Here is a 20888-nt window from a genome sequence, read left to right as displayed (position 1 = left end):
GTTGGCTGGTGGCGGCACGTGTTTGGAATATTTGAAAGAGAGAGCGGGAATTATAGAAGCCAATTCAGAAGAACAGTGCCCATGGAAGTATCTGTAGAAAAGGCATGCAGCAGAAACAGTACGTCTTGGAGACAGCGAGTGGAGAGACTGTTAGAGAGGAGGCATTAATTAACCTAATTGCCCTCTCTCTTCTGAATGGAATCTAGATGCCTGAGAGAGTTTTTGTGGGCATTGCCCCAGATGTGGGAACAATATTCTATGATAGGGCAGATTTGTGATTTGTACAGAGTGAACAGGTGTTTGGAAAAATAGTAATGCCAAGAGCGAATGAGAATACCAAATTTTTTAGATGCAGAGGAAGCAATATTTGTAATGTGCTTGTGCCAAGAGAGATTAGAAGTCAGGGTAATCCCAAAAAGAGAGATATCATTTTGCCTAGAAATTACAGTGTCACCAAAGATAAGCATAGGAGCAGAAGAATTCTTTTTGTGAGATATAAGACAAGACTGAGCTTTAGAAGGATTGAAATCAACTAAGTTGTCTTTGCCCCACTGGAGAATTACTTGGAGATCAGCATTTAAGGAATTGGTAGTGGATATCAGAGAAGTTGAAGCTGATTGAGCAGGGCAAGATTTCTCAAAATGGAAAGTGGAATGCAATGTGCTATCATCGGCAAAACTATGGATAGGATTTCCAGTCAATGGAAGAAGGTCATTAATATACAAGAGGAAAAGAGCAGGGGGAAAGAACTGAACCTTGGGGGACCCCAGCATTAGTGCAGAAGTTAGAAGACAGCCATCTACCACACCCTCAGTGAGTGATCAGAGAGAAAACTGGATAACCAATTACAAAAAACAGTTGGCAAACCATAAGATGGAAGCTTGTTTAGAAGACCTTTATGCCAAACACGATTGAAAGCCTTTGAGATGTCAAGAGCAACTGACCGAACTTTTCCATTGAATTTGTCCATAAATGGTAACATAAGCCAGAATATCACCAGTGGATCGACACTGACAGAATCCATACTGGCCATCGTTGATCAGATGGAAGGTTTCTAGGTAGTTTAACCCCTTCCTGGAATATTTTTTTTTTTTCCGGAAAATGTGCCGTAACGGATCGACTTTTTATTTTACAGATTAAAATTATGCATCATGCGAATACTCATTGTATAGTTTTTTGTTTTTTATTAATTTTTTTCATAGAAAATACACCGGAGTAATTAACCCATTTGGGCTATCCCGAGTTATCTTATCTATGCCAAAAATACGTTTCAGTCCTAAATTTGGTGGTATTATTGTATCCCGAGATATTTTGTGTAGTTCCAAATAACTTTTTAAACTAAAAAAGAGATGTCACAGGATAATCGATGAAGGGGGGTTAAGAGTTGGCGGTTAATTGATTTCTCCATTACTTTAGAAAGAGTAAAGTAATTGCAATGGGACGATAATTGGATGGGAGGGATTTGTCACCCTTTTTGGGAACTGGCTGGATATGAGAAAATTTCCAAGCAGAAAGAAAAACACCTTTGGAATAAGAAAGTGAAAAAGGGTGGCAAAGCACAGGAGTAAATTCAGGAGCACAGGTTTTGAGAACAAGTGGAAAAATATCATCAGGACTCGGAGCTTTCTTAGAATCAAGATTCTTCAAAATCCTTCTGACATCCTTTTGACAGAAGACCACAGGAGGTATTGAATGGGGCTTGTTGGGAATGGTGGGAGGTGTTTTACCAAGATCATTAATACATGAGTTAGAAGAAAAATGGGATGATAGCAGGTCAGCTTTATCATTGGCTGAAATGACAACAGAATGATTTTGTTTTGACAGAGGTGGGAGCAGAGATGGGCAAAAGTTGCGGCCAATAGCTTTGGCAAGAGACCAGAATGCTCGGCTACCATTAGGGCAAGAAGCAAGTTTTCTACTCCTAGCCTGTTCAAAATCTTGTTTGGACTGATTAATAACTGCTTTACAATTTTTGCGAGCTTTGGTGGAGGCAGAAAACAAAACTGAAGAATTGGAAACAAGCCAATTATGATATGCAACGTTCTTCTCTTGAACAGCCTTAGCACATTTATTGGAAAACCAAGGTTTAGATAAAGGACGAGATTTTAAAGTGGAGTGTGGAATAAAGGATTCCATTCCTACAAGAATAATTTCACTGACACGATCTGAGCAAACGTTGACATATAGAAGTTTTGAAACAGTAATCCGACCAAGGAAAAGAAATCTTGTAGGTCATCCCCTTTTGCATTCTTGTAATGTCAAACAATACGAGGTTGGGAATAGCCATGAGATAAATGCTCCATTGGAGAAGAGACAATCACGAAGTTGTGATCTGAGGTGCCTAAAGGACCACTCACTTCGACTGTGTACTTAGAAGGGTTGTTTGTGAAAAAAAGATTAAGCGTGTTGGCTGTATGGTTAGGATTGTCCGGTATTCTTGTAGGTAAATGAAAAATCTGTGCAAGGCATTAGTAATTGCAAAAGCCTCAGCATCTTGACCAGCTGGGTTGGTGTGACTAGAAAACAGAAGCCAGCTGGAGTTGTGAACATTAAAACTCACCAAGGAAAATTGCCTCATTGTTAGGAAAATTGTACTGTAGAAAGTAAAGTTGCAAAGAGAGGAAGTCAGAGCTCCAAGTGATTAGTGGAGTTGGGAGAACGGTAGAGACAACAGATGACTTTGACACAATGAGGTAGAGAGATTTTAAGCCAGAGAAGATCAAAAAGAGGAGATGCCAAATTACCAAGTCTCTGACAGGGAATATCGGAACGGACATATGCACAAGTACTACCTTTTGAGGTGAAAGGAATTATACAGTGAATAATTTGGGCAACTGAGATGAGTAGTAGTTGAGTCAACTGATAACTGAGATTGTCTCAGAAAAAGTACATGGTGTTTGGCAGACTAAGTGGAAATGGACATTGTTGAGATTAAAATTTTATTTTATTTTTATTTTTATTAATAACAAGATACACAACAGGTAACCATTAACAGTGTATCTGAGATAAGAACAATGAACGCAATAACAATAATAAGAGATCCCACAGGGAGATAAACATTGATATAGATTCAAACATTAAAATCATATATACAAAAGAGGATTGCGTTAAGTTACCGGTAAAACAATAATAATTAATCAGTTAGAGAATAGAAAATTAATAAAACAAATAATAATAAACTACAATAATTAGATCAGAGCTAGTCACTTTGCAGTTTAAGAGAAGAGGCAAATTTGTGGATGGAGTTCATCAGTGGTTGGGAGTTGTCAAAGAAGTCAATGAGAGAGTTATTTGCTGATTCTGTTCAGTGGACTGAACTTCATAAAGTCCGTGGTGGGAAAGTCAAGGTGAAACAGTGTAAGGTTCCTGACTTGTCTACAAGGAGCATTTGAAGTTGATTTTACTAAGGATATCAGATGCTTCATAAGTTCCAGTGATTACTTTGGCTAGAGGAGTGATATCAGCAATAACTCTTCTAGTGCACAGAGGCCTCAGATGAAAGTAATCACACAGCGATTCATAATACACTGAGTGATAGAATAGAGGATTATAGTATGCAAGGTAATGGACAAAATTTTTTTTTTTTTTTTTTTTGGATTGCTTCAATTTTGTTAGTTAGTCTTTGTGTGAGGATTCCAGATGGGTGAACTGAACTCGAGGATTGGCAGAGCAATAATTTTATAAAGGATAACCGCATATCTGTAGTTTGTGAACTTGTAAGAGTTCCGTTTGATGAATTCTAGTGTTTTGAATGCTTTGCTGGTAATTTTAAGGACATGGGCATCGAATTTAGCACTGCTGGAGAAGAGAATCCCCAAGTCGTTAACTTGGTCACACATTTCGATGATCTCAGAGTTAGTGTACTTCGTATTTATTAGTTGTGGAGATCTGCAGGATAAGAAAGAGATTACTTTGCACTTCGAGGGGTTAGCAGACAAGCCATTCAGAGATAGCCACAGAGAGAATTTATTGAGAGCACATTGAAGCTGTTGAGAATCGGTAATCTCCTTCACTGCTGAGTAGATCTTAAGATCATCTGCATAGAGAGCAACTTGGTGTAGATGAAAGAAGGAAGATCATTTACAAAAACAATGAAAAGTAGAGGACCTGAGGGGAAGCCTCGAGGTACTCCACTTAGTGGTATAAAACAGTCTTGAGTTCACTTGATTGATGATAATGCTCAAGGAATGATGCGTAATATAGCTGCGTAGCCATGAGAGCAAAGGGTCATGGATACCATATAGCTTAAGTTTTTCCAGTTGTTTGTGCAGGACTTTATCAAATGCCTTAGATATATCTTTGCAGACTGCATCAACTTGAAGGTGGTTATCAAGAACTTCAGAGGTGTATTGCCAGAAAGGAAGCAAATTTGTGACTACTGACTTGCCACTGCAAAAACCATGTTGATTCTGATCAATGAAAGGCCTGAAGAATTCAAAGAGATGTTTGTGTACTGCTGTGTCGGAGAGTTTAGCCAGGCTGTTTTGCAATGATATGGGTCTGTAATCAGTAACATCATTTTTATCCCCTTTTTTTGAAAATAGGAACTATATTGACCTGCTTAAAGTGCTTAGGATACTTCCCCAGCCTGAGAGACAAGTTGAGGATCTGCAGTAGGAGGGGTTTTAAGGTAGTGACAGTCATTTTCCAAAATAAGCCTGGAATGTCATCTGGACCTCTAGTATAGTAATTTCTCATGCTTTTTAATGCCGAATTTAAATCTTCATCTGTGATAAAGAGGTTAATAAGGATATCATCTTTAACAGGTGTGAAGTCAGGAAATGAGGCAGGTTTCTATGTATCATTTGTTTGAATTCTGGAAAAAGGTTTGGCAAACTCTTGAGCAATACTGAATTCGTCCCATAAGAGAATTCCATCTGCGTTGTGGAGTTGTAACTTTCTACTGATTATATTCTTGTGCTTCATCATGAAATTCCATAATGTTTAATATCTCTGTGAGTAAGCAGACTATCCTGAACTGACTCTGTATACATATTGTAAGATTTTAATATGAGCGTTTTCACTTCTTTGCGGAGTTGGCTGAATATTTCATAGTATTGACTGTCACCTGATTGCTTATACTTGTTTCTATAGAATTCTTTGGATTTAATTTTATATATTAGTTTGCTGTTATACCAGTGTGAGTAGGTAGAGCGTGCGGTCAGATGGGATTGAGGAACAATGTCAGGTATAACTGAGTGGACACAGTTGATCAGGTTATTGGTGAGCACATCTATGTCATCCATAGCATCAAAGAGCTGCTTGTCCATGTTGCTGAGAGCTGGGTTGAGCAGAGGCCAGTCAGCCATTCTGAAATCGAATCGTGGAGAACTGGAGCTGCATTTGAAGTTATGAGAAGTCATAGTGATGTCAAAAGTAATTGGCAAATGATCCGAGTGAAATATAGGGTTATCTTTGTGAGCCTCTGTACGAGTAGACGAGAATATTAGGTCAAGGTAGGCGTTTTTTTCTGGTTGGAAAATTACTGACTTGTTCAAGACCATAGCTGTGAAGCATATTAAAGAGAGCCCTGGTCTGCAGTAATGGAGAAGAAGATCCTAAATTGGCCAGTTGACAGTTAAAGTCACCCAAAACCATTGCTATGTTGGCAGATTGAATTAGCAGGAAGATAGATTCCACCGAGCTTTCTAAGTACTGAAGGTCGATATTAGTTAAGGGAGGTGAAAAATAAAGTAATACGATTAAAATTTTAACTTGCCAAGATGAAGGCAGTATATTGATTCAATATTTGTGAAATTTGATGCAATTTCACAGAGTATATTGTTAGAATGTATAATAGCTATTCTGCCTCCACGAGATCCTCTGTCTTTTCTACTGATTATATATATTGCCCATTTATAATCTCCTGGTCATCAATATCTATTGAGAGCCAGGTTTCAGTTTCAGTGAGCTGGTTCTAGTCACACCGACCCAGCAGGTTTGAGATGCTGAGGCTTTTGCAATTACTAATGACCTAGCACAGATTGTTCATTTACCTACAAGAATACCGGACAATCCTAATCATACAGCCAATACGCTTGATCTTTTTCTCGCAAACAACCCTTCTAAGTACACGGTCTAAGTGAGAGGTCCTTTAGGCACTTCAGATCACAACTTGGTGATTGTCTCTTCTCCAATGGAACCTTTATCTCATGGCTATTCCCAACCTCGTGTTGTTTGGCATTACAAGAATGCAAAATGGGATGACCTGGCGAGACTTCTTTTCCTTGGTCGGATTACTGTTTCAAAACTTCTGATGTCGACGTTTGCTCAGATCGTGTCAGTGAAATTATTCTTGCAGGAACGGAATCCTTTATCCCACACTCCACTTTAAAATCTCGTCCTTTATCTAAACCTTGGTTTTCCAATAAATATGCTAAGGCTGTTCAAGAGAAGAATGTTGCATATCGTAATTGGCTTGTTTCTAATTCTTCAGTTTCATTTTCTGCCTACACCAACGCTCACAACAATTGTAAAGCAGTTATTAATCAGTCCAAACTAGAGTTTGAACAGGCTAAGAGTAGAAAACTTGCTTCTTGCCCTAATGGTAGCCGAGCATTCTGGTCTCTTGCCAAAGCTATTGGCCACAACTTTTACCTATCTCTGCTCCCACCTCTGTCCAAACCAGATGGTTCTGTTGTCACTTCAGCCAAGGATAAAGCTGACCTGCTAGCATCCCATTTTTCTTCCAGCTCATGTATTAATGATCTTGGTAAAACACCTCCCACCATTCCCAACACGCTCCATTCAATGCCTCCTGTGGTCTTCCGTCAAAAGGATATCAGAAGGATTTTGAATTTTGATGCTAAGAAAGCTCCAGGTGGTATTTCTCCACTTGTTCTCAAAACCTGTGCTCCTGAACTTACTCCTATTCTTTGCCGCCTTTTTTCACTTTCTTATTCCAAAGGTGTTTTTCCTTCTGCTTGGAAATTTGCTCATATCCAGCCAGTTCCTAAAAAGGGTGACAAATCCCTCCCATTGCAATTACTTCTATTCTTTCTAAAGTAATGGAGAAATCAATTAACCGCCAACTCTTAAACTACCTAGAAACTTTCTGTCTGATCAACGATCGCCAGTATGGATTCCGTCAGTGTCGATCCACTGGTGATATTCTGGCTTATGTTACCACTTTATGGACTAATTCAATGGAAAGGTTCGGTGAAACACAAGTAGTTGCTCTTGACATCTCAAAGGCTTTTGATTGTGTTTGGCATAAAGGTCTTCTAAACAAGCTTCCATCTTATGGTTTGCCAACTGTTTTTTGTAATTGGTTATCCAGTTTTCTCTCTGATCACTCACTGAGGGTGTGGTAGATGGCTCTGTCTTCTAACTTCTCCACTGATGCTGGTGTCCCCAAAGGTTCAGTTCTTTCCCCCACTCTTTTCCTCTTGTATATTAATGACCTTCTATTGACTGGAAATCCTATCCATAGTTTTGCCGATGAGAGTACATTGCATTCCACTTTCCATTTTGAGAAACCTTGTCCTTCTCAATCAGCTTCAACTTCTCGAAAATCTGCTACTAATTCCTTAAATGCCGATCTTCAGGTAATTCTCCAGTGGGGCAAAGACAGCTTAGTTGATTTCAACCCTTCTAAAACTCAGTCATGTCTTATATCTCGCAAAAAGGATTCTTCTGCTCCTATGCTTATCTTTAGTGACACTCCGATTTCTAGGCAAAATGATATATCTCTTTTGGGGATTTCCCTGACTTCTAATCTATCTTGGCACAAGCACATTACAAATATTGCTTCCTCTGCATCTAAAAAAATTGGCTTTCTCTTTCGCTCTCGGTGTTACTTTTGTTCCAAACAGCTGCTCACTCTGTATAAATCGCAAATCCACCCTGCCACGGAATATTGTTCCCACATCTGGGGTGGTGCCCCCAAAACCTCTCTCAGGCTTCTTGATTCCATTCAGAAGAGGGCAGTTAGGTTAATTAATGATTCATCTCTAACAGAGTCTCTCCACTCGCTTTCTCATAGACGTACTGTTTCTGCTGATGCCTCTTCTACAGATACTTCCATGGGTACTGTTCTTCTGAATTGGCTTCTATAATTCCCACTCTCTCTTTCAAAACAGTCCGAACACGTGCCGCCACCAGCCAACATCCATTTAATGTCCAACTTCAAACCCACAGAACTAACTTTTCATCTTCCTCATTTATTCATTCAACTGCCGTTTTCTGGAACAACCTTCCTTCATACGTATTTCCTGAAAATTACAATCTACAGAAGTTCAAGTCCAATGTCAACAAATATTTTCTTTCGTCTTCTCAACCTCCAACCCAAGCACAGTACTAAGTACTATAGGTTCTAATACCTCTCGTGTTTGGGGTTCACATAAAAAAAAAAAAGGTAAATGTCATAAATATGTGAGCCCTGGATTGCTCTAAATTGGTTTAGGCTACTAACTATACTCTTGCAATTCTGAAGGTAAACACTGAACAGCTGAGTTCTGTGATGAGAGGAGAGTGTAAGTGTAGTATGTGTAGATAATAGGGCCACTGATTGCTATGCATTTGGAGAAGAGATTTTGGACTGCTTTGTTGGTCTGTCTGTGAAGCGTTTTATTGAGCACTTTTTCCATTTGTGACGGAAGGCTTGTTATTATAAAAGATGAGTAGGTGGGGCACCGTGTCTTCAGAGAACGGAAGATTAGAATTGACTAGGAAGATTAGACCACTTATATTTGTGAAATGAACTAGGAAATGTTTGGAAGGTTTAGTTTGACAATTCATGGTGTATTCAATAGTAAGAAAAAGTGTAAGGACATGCTGTATGAAGTAACGAAATTTTTGGATATGGCATACACGTGGTAAGAATATACCCAGATCCTTGACATAACGTGGCCTCGACAATGCCCCCCCCCCGCTTACGCCTACTCTAACTTCCTTCAGTCACTACTTGCCAGAGTAGAGGTAGCAAGATTATACACTAGCTGATCTGGAAGCCTCCTAAAGAGTTACCAGTAGGTTTGGTCCAGTGTACTAACTAGCAGCCAACCTGTGAACACTGTTTTGGAGCTGTACCCTCAAAATGTAAGGAAGATCGGATCTCGCCATGATGTTCATCATAACCTCAAAAGTCATCAGTCGTACTGCATGATGGAAGAGATGGGGAAGGTTTGACCGGAACTGCAGTTGCTCCTGTGGCCTAATGGATAAGGTGTTGGCCTCCGGAGCCAAAGACTGTGGGTTCAAGTCCCACCAGGGGTGTTACATTTTTCATCTTTTAAGGGCACAAAATGTGATATAGTTGTACATGTTGGCACTAATGATATTAAGAGTAGGAGACTGGCAGAATTACTTAACAAGTACAGGTCACCGTTGAAAAAAAGCCGTGAATTAGGATTGAATTTGAAAGTGTCTGCAATTCTGCCCAGACACAATAGGAGGGAGTATATGATGAGAGCCTGGTCGATCAATTCGGCCCTGGAAAGATTGTGCAAGGCTCAAGGGGTAGAATTTTTTTCAGCCTGGTCTGTACTTGTTAACAGGAGAGACTGCTTCTACAGGGATGGGATACACTTAAATAGAAAGGGTGCAAGAATATTTGCTGATGCTATCGAGGCAGTGTTAGGTGGGTCAGAAAACTGATAGCTTGGGGGGATACAAGGACTAAAAGATTAACATTAGCCACTGGCAGAGATGAAACTGATTCTTGCACTCTTTCTATTGGAATGAGCAGAAGCCTGGAAAACAAGATGCAGGATATTTCAGAGACTGCTGGGAGTCATTGCAGTACAAGTAAACACATGGGTTGTTAGGGTAGCTAAGAATAGGAACAAGTGCATATATACTTGCGTGTACACCAATGCTAGGAGTTTGGTAAATACATTTGATGAATTTGAGGTATTGCTCAAAGCATCAAAGGCGGATATTATTGGGATATCAGAGACGTGGTCTCACAGATATAAGGAATGCAGAACTGGAATTTGGGGAGTACAACGTCTACAGAAAGGATAGACAGGATAGGAAGGGAGGAGGGGGTTATGCTTTTAGTTAAGAAACACATAAAATCCAAGCAAGTGAAGCCAGTCGACATCACTGGACAGTGCAGTGTTGAGTCAGTTTGGTGTGACATAAGCATTGGGAGATCAAAATTGAGAGTAGGAGTGTGCTATAGGCCGAATGACTCTGATGAGTATAATAAGAAACTATACACGGAAATAGTGGGCCAGTAAATCAGAGAGTCTTATAATGGGGGATTTTAATTTCCCAGATATTGACTGGAATTTGTAGGTTGGTCACTCACACACTAGCAAGGCTTTTGTGGATTTATTGGATGATTGTTTTCTACATCAGTATGTTCGAGAGGCAACTAGAGGGAGTAATACTCTTGATTTGATTATCAGTAGTGAATCTTCAGGCATTAAGAATTTGCAGATAAAGGAACCACTAGGTGGCAGTGATCACAGTGTGCTGAAGAGGGATTTACTCAAAGAGGTAACTACCATCAGGGGTAAAGGGAAGGGTTATTACTTTCGTAAAGGCGACTACGATGGTCTTAGATAGTATTTAAATTCTATACAGTGGGACCATCTGATGATGTTACCAACAGCAATTCAAAATGGGAAGCATTCAAAGAACTTATCTTGGAAGCTACTAGGCTTTACATACCAATTAAGAAATATTGTTTAAGGTTTAGGCCTAAATGGATGTCAGATGAACTATGAGACATATGGCAGAGAAGAAAAATGCATGGGATACATATAAATTAACATGTGACACAGAAGCCTATGATAGATATAAGTTGATCTGTAACCAAGTTACAAAGGAGGTCAGGCAGGTGAAGGCAGATTACGAGAAGTCGTTGGCAAGGGATGAAAGAAAAACAGCAAAGAGTTCTTTTCTTATGTAAACTCTAGAAGGAAGGGGATGAATTGGATCGGTCCACTTGATATCGATGGTTCAACAGTTGATGATCCTGCTCAGGTAGCTAACAAACTAAATGAATATTTTGCATCGACATTCACACATGAGGAGTTATTCAGCGAGAGGAATGCCAGAGGTGTATTCAACTCTGACATTAAGCTAAATAATCTTGTAATAACTGAGAGTAAAGTGGAGGAGAAATTGTTGAAGATAAACACAAGAAAGGCACCTGAGGTGGATGGGATCTATCCAGTTATATTAAAGGAGGCAGCAAAGGAAGTAAGCAAACCCTTAGCCATAATTATGAGAGCTTTCTTGGACTCAGGGGAGGTACCCATAGACTGGAGATGTGCAAATGTGACCCCAATTCACAAAGGAGGATCAAAGGCTGACACAAGTAATTATAGACCTGTGAGTTTAACTTCTGTTCCAGGAAAATTAATGGAGACACTGGTTAAAGAAGCACTGTAGGGTCATCTAGACAAGACTTCAGTTATAGCTCGGACACAGCATGGTTTTGTTAAGGGGATGTTTTGCCTGACCAATTTGATTGGATACTATGATGCAGTCACAAAAGAACTGGATGCAGGGAATAACTTTGATATTATATACTTGGATCTTAGAAAGGCTTTTGATACTGTTGCACATGGAAGACTGCTGCACAAATTGGAGCAGTGTGGCAGTGGAGGCAAATTGCTGCTATGGATAAAGGGAGGGGTGGTTGAGGGGGAGAAGACAGAGAGTGGTAATCAATGGACATTGCTCATCGTGGACTAATGTTATTAGTGGAGTCCCTCAGGGTTCAGTATTGTGTCCATTATTGTTTTCTGTATTTATAAATGATATTGATGATGGTATATCAAGCTTAGTGTCCAAGTTTGCAGACAATACGAAGGTTGGCAGGGTTGTCAAGGACAATACTGACGCTATGCTGCTGCAAAAGGATCTGGAAAGGTTGAGCAGATGGGCTGAGAGGTGGCAAATGAAGTTTAACATTGACAAATGTAAAGTACTACACATGGGAAACAGCAACTCCAGAGCAACGTATCAACTCAGTGGTACTACACTGAGAGTGGTAGAGAATGAAAGGGACCTGGGGGTTATTGTGCAGGCAGATATGAAGTTTTCTGAGACAGTGCAGACGGGCTGCAAGAGTAGCTCATGGTGTATTGTTGATGATATATAGGAATTTTTCTAGCAGGGATAAGGAGGTGATTATTCCCTTGTATAAGGCAATGGTCAGGCCACACCTAGAGTACTGTATACAGGTCTGGAGGCCTCTTTCAAGAAGGATGTAGAGATGCTGGAATGAGTACAGAGAAGGGCAACAAGATTGGTGAATGGAACAAAGGGGTGCTCTCACGAAGAAAGGCTTAAGTTTTGCAAATTAGTGTCTGGAGACTAGGCACCAGCGAGGTGATCTGATAGAGGTGTATAAAGCATTGAATGGTTTGAGCATGCTCAATGCTGATGGGATTCTTCCTCTTGCTCAGAATAATCACCTGAGAGGGCATAAATTCAAATTGAGGAAAGACAGATGTAGGATAGACGTGAGGAAATTTGCCTTTAGCCAGCGGGTGATTGGTTGGTTGGTGGAACAGACTTCCATCCGTTGTCGTGGAAGTTGATAGCCTAAATAAGTTTAAGGCTCAGCTGGACAGGTATTACGAACGAACAGAGGGGTGAACTGGAAGTGGTTATTTTTATTTATTTATTATTATTATTATTTTTTTTTTTTTGACTGATGGTGCATAAGCTTGCTTTTTTGCATCATATGCCTCTACTAATGCTAATGCTAAACTTAGCTCTTGGAGATTAAACATGGGTTCCACGACTTCAAGCCTCCAATAAACAAAGTGGTGGTATTGCACTGGTTGATGAGAGTCATCTACCACCTAGTATTGCCTGGTAACACAGAGGGGCGGCATTCTTCCATGTGGTGTGGGCACCAGACCTTGACCCCTGCTTACATTGGTTCACACCTGGGTGGTCACCCACAGCGTGCTTGTGCCTGGAGGTTATACCCAGGATTAGTAACAGTTTCACCATCGTGAAGGTGCAAGCAGAGGATTTGGCTGTCACAGACCATCCGGACTTCGCCGAAATTGGGTCCACTTGACTTGAATGTCACCCGAATATCAGTTCCATCAGCGTTTTAGACTCCCAGGTAGCAAGTACATCTTGTTTGGCACATCTGAGAGAATGTCTGTGACAACCTCAAGCACCGGATGGTTTCAACAGAAGAGAGTAGTGAACTGTGTCCTCTGGCTAGCTTAGTGGTTAGAAGAAAACTTACGACATGTTGCACAAAGGAATCGCTGCACAGAATTCAATTTCAGACTGGATTAAGAAGTATAAAGCGACCTGGTTCTGAATTGATGGCTTGCATTAAATGAGGAGACTGGGACATTTGTTAAGGAAGCTTTTCAGCGAAGCCCATGAAAATTGCTAAGACTGCATCTGTGGAACTGTGTTCCTAAGAAACAATGCACAGAATTCTTACAGTGAAATTGCACAAGCAACCTTACAAGATACAACTGCATCAAATGTTGCTGGAAGAAGGCTACCGTGCAAGATTAATTTCTGTCAGTAGTTTAATGAAAACATTGAAAATGTCAATTTCTTGACAGTCTGTTTAATGATGAAACAGTGTTTGACAATAGTGTAAAGTTACTTGCCATAATTGCTGTACAGTCAATTCTGCTATAACGCAGTACATGTGTTCCCAAAAATTCCCGCATTATAGTATTTCACGCAATAAACACAACGATAAAAATTAAAAAAAAAATTCACTCTGGTAAGTAAAACACCAAAAAAAAAAGTTGAAGACCCAATAAAATTGCTAACAGGTTTAAACATTAAATTTCCAATAAATAAATAAATATTACAGGGAAAATAGGGATGCTTAAAAAATAGGAATTAAGAGAAGATTCTGAAAATTTACTTATGCTTTTTATATGATTGAAGATTTCATGGGAAGGGAAACATTTCACCATAATGTAAAAACCCACACAATTTCAGCTATCAGTATTATCGCAAATGAAGTAAGATAGTTTACCACCCGTTTATAATTAGATTGCACTAACAGAAAAGCCTAATAAACCAGGAAATGCAAATTGTTTTATGCTAGTGACCTCCAGAAATGTACACCTCTGCTTACTCTATCACACCTCAAAATTTCTGTTTGAACAGAAGAATGTGAGCTCCTGAGAACGTGAGTCGGCCCACAATATCACCTATTTTCTTGTTAATGCAGTGAATGACAACAGTGTCTCCGACCAATACAACTGCAGTAATTGGAAATATAGCTGTCACACATTTGATGTTTGACATTTTTTAAACTTTGTAAACTTTATGTATTGCTGTGCAGGTCGCTATGTTCAACTTGGTGCTGGGTTTTGCATTCATCTGGTGTTACTTGCAGACAAAGTCATGCATGAGCCAAAGTGAAAATTTGTGTTATATTTGCATTGTTCCCTAATATATCAGTTGCATTACAGAGTCGGTTCTCTGCTGAACTGACTGTATTTGGGACACAGAAATTATAAGGAGTCTGGAAACATGAAAGGGATTCCCCTAAAGTCAATTTTTGGAGGAAAAAAATTGACTTATGTGCCATGAGAAAAATGCACTTTTTTTTTTTTTTTTTTTTTTAAGAAAAAGTGGTTAATGGTGATAGTTATCTTGCAGTCTTACAGGATTTTTCTTTTTAATTGCTGAACTAAGAACTGAAGCCAGTATGGTTTTTCAGCATTTTGCTCAGAATGTTTGACAATTTTTAAATATAGTCTTCCCAAACAGATGGATTGGTAGAGGTGGGTCAATTGCTTGTCCTGCTTGCTCACCAAATTTGTCTCCATTGGACTTTTTTCTATGGGGCATGTTAAAAGTGTGGCTTACTTCTCAAAATCACTCTTTAAATGATCTTCATACCAGGATCATAAATTCAATTAATGCCATCACTGAAACAACTTTAGAATGTGTTTATGGCATTGCAAAAATGTATTACACTTTGTATCAATAATGAATGAGGTTATGTTGAATTTTAACAATTTTATGAATACATGCAAAAAAACTAGAATAAATTACCCTTCCAGTGCATCTTACAGGTTTTTTGCCTTGTGTGGAATGTAGGTTTGCAGTTTTAAAGGGTAGAAAGACCTTATGGATACACCGTGTCCATAAGGTGTTCAAAATATAGACTTATTTTGAAGAATTATTATTAAGATGTTTTCTTTTATTCTTTTACCTCCTTAGGCAGCACATTTTGACCAGAACTCTGTTGCACGTAAAGGATTCAGCAAATTTTTCTCTGAAAATTCTGAGGAAGAGAGGCAGCATGCACAAAAACTTATTGATTATTTAAATAGGCGTGGTTCAACCTTTGAAAACTTTGATATAAAGGTATGTGTAGAACAATCATACACTTGTATTCAATGCTCTGATCTAAAAGGTAGTTTGGAATGTGGCTAGTTCAGAATTTGAGTTAATTTGTTCTTGTAGGCTTTATAAGACTATGTATATCTTTTAAAAGATTTTAATTATTTTTGTGGATAACTTGTACTGCAATTCAACACGATTATTATTCGTTACACTATGGTTAAGGGGAAGTGGATTTTTTAATGATTTATGGTTTATGATATTTTTGTTTTATTTGGTTAATTTTCACCTACATTAGAAAGCAGGCACCTCCGTAGCCAGGTGGGAAGGAGCAGCAGTGCGCTTCTTGATTAGACTGGGGTTCGAGCCCATCACCACCAAATACGGAGGATGCAGAAAGGTCGGGGAATGACCACCGCATATCCCGGAGCAATATGGCCTTAGTTGCTAATGCTCCTAAAAACCAAATAACAAACAATTAGAAAGTAATTAAGCTGTATTATAAAACGGCTGTAAGTAAAATGAAAAAAAAAAAAAAGCATTTTTTTTTTTTTTTTTTTTTTAAAGGGTTCAAAGATGGGCAGTCCACTTTGGTTGAGATCTGCACAAGGAAAAACTTGATATGTGGAGCTTGGTAAGTAGGTACCTTAGAGGAGACCTGAATGAAATCTGTATGGCTTTGAGAAAGGGAATAGTAAAATGAAAGAAAGTGAAATGTTTACAGTTATAAAGGCTACTAAAACTAGGAGAAAAAGTTAAATTGCGTAGAAAGTGGTTTAGACTGTGTTGCATTGATACTGTGCAGTGTGATGGTGAATGAAAAGCTGATACTGTGCAGCTATGACATTGACCTTTTCCATTTCATCTCTTTTTGCCCTCTTGTATGTTGCCAACTGACATCATATGCACATTACTTTTGGTGCAGCAAAAGCCTGTAGCTTTTCTTGTTGCCAAAAGTAATGTTTATTATTATTATTATTAGCCATATGGTGCAAAGAAGCCTGAGGCTTATGCTGCACCAGCCAAAAAAAAAAAAAAAAATTCCCAAGTGTTACAGAGAGAGAGAGAGAGAGAGAGAGAGAGAGAGTCGAAAGGAATCACCAAGAAAGAGAAGAATGATGATATCCAGCTCAGGACCCTGGGTGTGCCAAGCCCATACTCACCAGATGGGAGCCCCTGGGGTATTTAAAAGCCAACTACACCCGGCATTCCCAGGTGGTCACCCTCCCAAGTATTAACCGGACCTAACGCTGCTTAACTTCGGTGATCGGACGAGAACCGATGTATTCAGCCTAGTATGATAGTTATGCTCCTCATGCCATTGCCTGCACATAGTGTTAGGGGAAAGGTACCTCTGGTGGTTTCCCACATCTGCACCATATGAACTCTCTGGAGATAAACATTATCTCTTTGCAAGCCAGAAAAAGTGATGTTTGTGTGAACTATTGTGTTGGGTTCTGTTGTGTGTTTGGGATTTTGGCCGTAGGGCCCCTGGTGGGACACCACATTGCCTGCGCACACTGCTAAGAGGTAGCCAGGCTACCCGTGATTCTCTGCCAGGGTCTCCTGAGCTTTCTGGACAGACATTTATCAGGATAATAATTTAAACTTTACATATGTGTGCTTCAAACGGAGTTCCTGCATTGAATGTTTGTGTAGCTACTTTTAAAAATGGATAGTGATATTGTTTCAGGTCAGATTAGTTTCAGATCAAAGATCTTTCTTTCATCAAAATTAAAACTTTGTGGGCAAAGACTGACACAAATTTATGAATTGTTGCAGGAAGTGTGCAGCTAATCTTGAAGACAAGCAATGCTTAGGTAGACTGAGAATATCTATGGACAACACATTGTGATAGTTGTTATAAGGTGGTTTTTTTTTTTTTTTTTTTTTTTTTAAACTGCATTATTGCCATTGATGAGAACTGGACATGCAACTTTGAACCTGAACTGAAGTCATCAGCAGAAACCATATTCGGTGGAAGCATCCATTTTTACCCCCCCCCCCAAGTGCCATTAGCAACAATCAAAGGTGAAATAAAATGCTGTGGCCCAATCACAAGGGTATTATTGTGCTGCTGATCATGTGCCATGTGGAAGATCAGTAACTGGAGACTACTATGCAACATGTCTTCATCAGAAATTATGCCTGAAAATTTGCCAGAAGTTGGCCACAGATGTTGGAAGCTGGTGTAGTCTTATCAGGGGCCACGGAAGGCCCAATGTTGTCCAGCCAGTGATTTATGGAACAACACAATTATAATGAAATAACTGCATACCTCGAGAAAAATTGTACGTAGGTTTTTACTAGTCCTTAAATTTCGAAATTTTACAGATCTCCCCCCCCCCCCGGACCATTATCCTTTTTTTTTTTTTTTTTTTTGTACATGTCTTTTTATTAGCTTTAAAAACAAATTGAACATAGATAAATAAAATAACAAAATAAATGTCTTCACAAACTTTATTTCAAGGACCTACAATAAAAAATAAACATTTTATACTCTTCACAAAAATATTAGCATAAAACTATACATTTGCATTCAAACACAAAAGAGAAAAAAAAAAAAAAGAAGCCTTTTATACTCAACAAAATACTAATTGGGTGTTAGAAACATAAACTAGTTATATATTTAAACACCTTTTTTCTCCAAGAAGATCTATGACTTCTTCAGGATTAATGATTACGTCATAGTATATATTCAAAAGAACTAATCCCTCCAGCCTTTCCTCCCCATACGGTTTCTTAAATAACTTTTTAAATGATTTAAGTTTGAATTAGATCTTTCCACTTTTGCAGTAGATACCGGTAAAGTGGCAAATATTTTCAGTAACTGATATATATTTGGATATATATCTTTATTACATATTGCTAAGGATTCTATGGTGGTCACAGTATTTCATAGTTTTTCGCACATTCCTTCTGCCAGAGGTTATATTCAGAAATTAATTCATTAACAAAGTTATTGCTATTTAAAAGGTCATCTGTGTAAAACGAAAATAGTTTTTTTAAATTTTGAATATAGATATCTTCAATAACATTACTTTTTGGAAGGAGACACATAAAAGAAAATAAAACATCCTTATGTGTTAAAAAACGACTCTTATCTGATTTAAGAAATTATCTAAAAAGGGCACAGAAGTAGAGATCCGATAATAGTCCTCCACATTATCGCATGGTATATTACAGAGGTTGTGTGACGACCTGTAATTCGTGGTACCTTCAAACTTATTTGGTAATTTTTATATAAACCTTGAACTTCTAAAAAAAAGATGATGAAATTGTTTGTCAGCATCTGATCTCATTTCTTGTAGTACTATTTTTAACAAATTAGTCTGATAAATTGCTTTCTTTAGATTGATATTAATGGTTTGTAAGTATTTACTCAAGCCAATACTATTGCTGAATACTTTTTTTTAATAATATATAAAGCAACCAAAAAGTTACTGTTCTGGATGGAATTGAGAAGTAATTGGGCATTTGTTGCTGTATCTTTATCTTCCCATGAGCTTATTACTGTTAATGCTGCAAACGTCAGTTCTAACAATTCACTGAATATAATACAGATTCATGCTTGTCCACCCATCTAATGGGGCCATTTTTTCGAGATGCTTTTTCTTGGAATTCAGACAATTCTATCTGTTCTTCTAATACCAACTACCTCTTTGGATACTGAAAGAATGTGTAAACTTTTTGAATGATTCCCATGCAGTTTCGGATATCTTGCAAATAACATGAATCCAAAATTGCTAAATTTAAGCAATGAGATACTCAGTGTACGTAAAGTGCTTTTGGCTTTAATTCTTGTATATGAGCCTGGACACCATTTATTCTGCCACTCACTGCCCCAGCGCCATCATATCCTTGTCCATAGATATTTTTTATATCTGTGGACAAGGTGTTTCTTTTGCTATGTTTTCACCAGTTGCAGAATTTAGAGGGGCAAATTTTTGCATATTTGAAAATTTGTTTCATCTACTTATCTGACACAAAACGACATTTGTTGAATTGTTGAAATGTCTGTAGTTTCGTCAGCTAACACAGAAAAATATTTAGCTTTTTTCACTTTTGTTCACAATCTGTTTCTGAATTATAGAACCACAACATTCACTTATTTCGTTCTGGATGCCTGCACTAGTGTATAATGAATTTTTACCGGCAGTTCTTAAATGATTTTCTAAAACATGTCTCTGGTGTCAACTCGTTCCCTTAACAAAGCTAGAAAGTTTCCTTCATTGTAGCTTACAGCTTCTGATAAGTTAATGGGCCCACTGTCTTGATGACCTCTTAATGATATTCCTTGCTTTCCACAAAGTAGAATAGTTTTAATTATTAGCACCAGTCTTTTCCGATTTTCCATTCATTCTTCGTATTTTGCTTTATCCAGCAATTCTTGTATGGATAAACGTTTGCCACTAAGAACTTGGTGTAAATTGTTAGCTTGACGTAAGGATATTCCATGATAGTGCAAGTTAAAATCTCTAGTGGCACGTTTCCACTTATTCTTATTATACCCAGTTTTCACTATATGCCAACCTGTTGAGTCTGATATTTTTACAAATATCTATATTTGTACTAGAAAACAAACACTATGTTTACAATATGCAGCATTTTCTATTTTTGAATAGGCTAACCAGTCTTATTTTCTCAACCAAGAAAATTGAAAACTTCTATGAAAATTTTCTTTTTGATCAGTAGATCGAGGAAATTTATAGTTAGAATTGGGAACTCAAACACTACCCAAAGTCTTGATTAAATCCACGATAAGCATTTTTTTGTCTTTAAGTAACGCAATGTCATTAACTTCACACTTTTCATTGATTTGAACTTCAATTTCCTCTGCATTCACTGACTTCATATCCTGGACTTCAACAGAATTTTGATGCCCAGATGCACCATCATCACTCGTTTTGAATTTTTTTTTTGCCATAAGTTGCAACATTGAACTTCGTTTTCATTTTTCCATTTTATCTAAAAAAAAAAAAAAAAAGAAAAAAAAATAAATAAACCAAGTCAAGCAAAATTTTTTATATACCTTCTAATTCGAGGCTAAGCATGAGGATCTCGGAAACAGAAATAGATGCAAGGTCGGTTAAATTGGTGTAAATTGCACAATTGGGGGCCTAATCTGTTAAAATTTTTTTTTTTTGTTTTGTTTTCGAGAATTTTGAAAAAAATGTAAAATTTTGAATTTTCGCTTTTAACTTCTGAGGAAGACTTGTTTTTAGTTTTTCTGTCGAATAGAAATTGTGCCGCTGATCAGATAGTTCTCAAGTTTAATCCTCCAGTAAACCTCTTTATTCATTTTTCAACAGATCATTATTAGGCCACAGTTACGCAACATTGCCCCAATTTAACAGACTTCGTTCTCTTACATCTAGTTTTCTAGAAGCTAGATCCCCAAGCTTAGCACCAAGTTTGGGATTAATGAAATTTTTAATGAAAAAAGCTTATCTTTTATATTGAGTAATTTAGTCAATAAATGTATGCTGGTAAATTAAAGCCTAACGAAAGCAACTGTGAGAATCAACAAAATGAAATCCTAAATTTTTTACAAATACTCAATAGTGAAATTATAGTATCCTTATAATACCGTGATAAATCTGACTAAAAAATGAATAGCAAATGCTTAGAAA

General features: G+C 38.0%; 1 protein-coding gene, 1 non-coding gene and 1 pseudogene across 2 annotated transcripts in view; 2 read left to right on the top strand and 1 right to left on the bottom strand.

Moving 5' to 3' along the window:
• Positions 1 to 20888, top strand: part of LOC150078308 (soma ferritin-like) — a 50211-nt gene that overhangs the window by 17319 nt on the left and 12004 nt on the right. The window contains exon 3 of the mRNA XM_090385221.1: positions 15133 to 15279. Within this exon, the coding sequence (XP_090241347.1) occupies positions 15133 to 15279 (147 nt within the window). The remainder of the gene's footprint in view (positions 1 to 15132; positions 15280 to 20888) is intronic.
• TRNAR-CCG (transfer RNA arginine (anticodon CCG)) lies at positions 9144 to 9216 on the top strand. Its single transcript has one exon. It is a non-coding gene; the product is annotated as a tRNA-Arg (tRNA).
• Positions 16446 to 16564, bottom strand: LOC150078309 (5S ribosomal RNA; annotated as a pseudogene).

The sequence above is a fragment of the Mastigoproctus giganteus genome, chromosome 11 (assembly GCF_048544385.1).
Source record: "Mastigoproctus giganteus isolate SK-2022 chromosome 11, ASM4854438v1, whole genome shotgun sequence".
Classification (NCBI taxonomy): domain Eukaryota; kingdom Metazoa; phylum Arthropoda; class Arachnida; order Uropygi; family Thelyphonidae; genus Mastigoproctus; species Mastigoproctus giganteus.
The sequence above is the reverse complement of the archived record's forward strand: the minus strand, read 5'-3'. Positions and strand labels throughout refer to the sequence as shown.